Below are 1,610 nucleotides of genomic sequence, written 5' to 3' on the forward strand. Positions count from 1 at the left end.
CTTTCCCTAAGTAGATGCTTGAAATGTCTTGGATTTGATTCGGTCACGTCAGTCACACCAGTGAGGGTCAAGCTAGGCTATGCAAAAATAAAATTTATCGGCCTACTAGTAAGTTCAACATTCCTTCCAGACAGATGCACTGAGCAGGATTTTCTGGGTCTTTAACATTTGCATTGTGGTTTCTCTCTCAGGAATCAAGGGCATCTCTGAGGAGACCACCACAGGAGTTCACAACCTCTACAAGATGTTGAAGAAAGGGGAACTGAAAGTTCCTGCCATCAATGTCAACGACTCCGTTACCAAGGTAGCCTTTTATTACCAGCATATAATATCATTACGTGGTGTTGTCCGGTTATTCGCTGTCATCATTTCATGGTCTGTTTTGTTCACAGACAAATGTGAGCACTTTATGCTTGGTTCTAATATTATATGGCTGTTGTAAATGAAAGTATTTATTTGAGAATGACTTATTCTCCCACTCCCTTCAGAGTAAGTTTGACAACCTGTACGGCTGCCGTGAGTCTTTGATTGACGGCATCAAGCGTGCCACAGATGTGATGATTGCCGGTAAGGTGGCAGTGGTGGCCGGGTACGGTGACGTCGGTAAGGGCTGCGTTCAGGCCCTGCGAGGGTTCGGTGCCAGAGTCATCGTCACAGAGATCGATCCCATCAACGCTCTGCAGGCGGCTATGGAGGGTATGTTTTGTGTGTGTGTGTGTGTGTGTGTGTGTTCCATTCCTTTCCTTCTCGCTCCATTTTGGTGTCTACATCAATTTGAATTTACAAAATTGATTTTATATAGAAAGCATATTAAATGCAAGTAAAGTGTCTATTTTAATGTTTCAGAATAAAATGTCAAAATATGGGAATAAAATATGAAGTAATGTTTCATCGTCATTCAGCATAACAGATATATTAATGTAAAAATGAAATCATATACTTATTCTGACCTGTACTTATTAAAATATATAAAAGAATAAAGTGATCATACTAAATTGTATTATATTTTAAATTATTAAAAGCTTCTTGCTGACAAATGGGAAAACCTAGTGGTTTGAATGATAGTGGCAAAGACTGATAAAGATTTAAAATTACAGTTTAATATTAGTTTTTGGGGGCTGCATTGTGATCCTTAAACGGAGTCTTATTAATGTCATCAAATAATAATCCTGACAAGATTTTTGTTATAATAACTGTTGTTACACTGATTTTTTTTTATGGTAAAATGTGTGATAGTCATTATTTTTTGACCTGAAAAATAAAATTAAAACTGATTTAAGAGGATAAATAAAAAAAAATGTAAAGGTGTTTTAAACTTTTTTTTTTTTTTTTTTTTGCTTTGATGCTTTTCATCTTTTGCTTTTCGTCTTTGACGCTTGTATATAAAATGTATATTTATTTGTTATTTAGCCTACTTTATTAGTAGTAATAGTATAAATAATAATCTCTTACACTATGTATATATTAGAAAGGTTTCTTGAGTGGCAAATTAGCATATTAGAATAATTTCTGAATATATATATATATATACAGTGGGTACGGAAAGTATTCAGACCCCCTTAAATTTTTCACTCTTTGTTATATTGCAGCCATTTGCTAAAATCATTTAA

The 1,610-nt window shown here is 34.5% G+C and overlaps 1 protein-coding gene across 1 annotated transcript in view; it reads left to right on the top strand.

Moving 5' to 3' along the window:
• Positions 1 to 1,610, top strand: part of LOC107685809 (adenosylhomocysteinase B) — a 15,905-nt gene that overhangs the window by 9,594 nt on the left and 4,701 nt on the right. Inside the window, exons 5-6 of the mRNA XM_016482537.1 lie at positions 192 to 304; positions 489 to 696. Of these exons, the coding sequence (XP_016338023.1) occupies positions 192 to 304; positions 489 to 696 (321 nt within the window). The remainder of the gene's footprint in view (positions 1 to 191; positions 305 to 488; positions 697 to 1,610) is intronic.

The sequence above is a fragment of the Sinocyclocheilus anshuiensis genome, unplaced genomic scaffold, assembly GCF_001515605.1.
Source record: "Sinocyclocheilus anshuiensis isolate Anshui unplaced genomic scaffold, SAMN03320099.WGS_v1.1 scaffold822, whole genome shotgun sequence".
NCBI classification, from domain to species: domain Eukaryota; kingdom Metazoa; phylum Chordata; class Actinopteri; order Cypriniformes; family Cyprinidae; genus Sinocyclocheilus; species Sinocyclocheilus anshuiensis.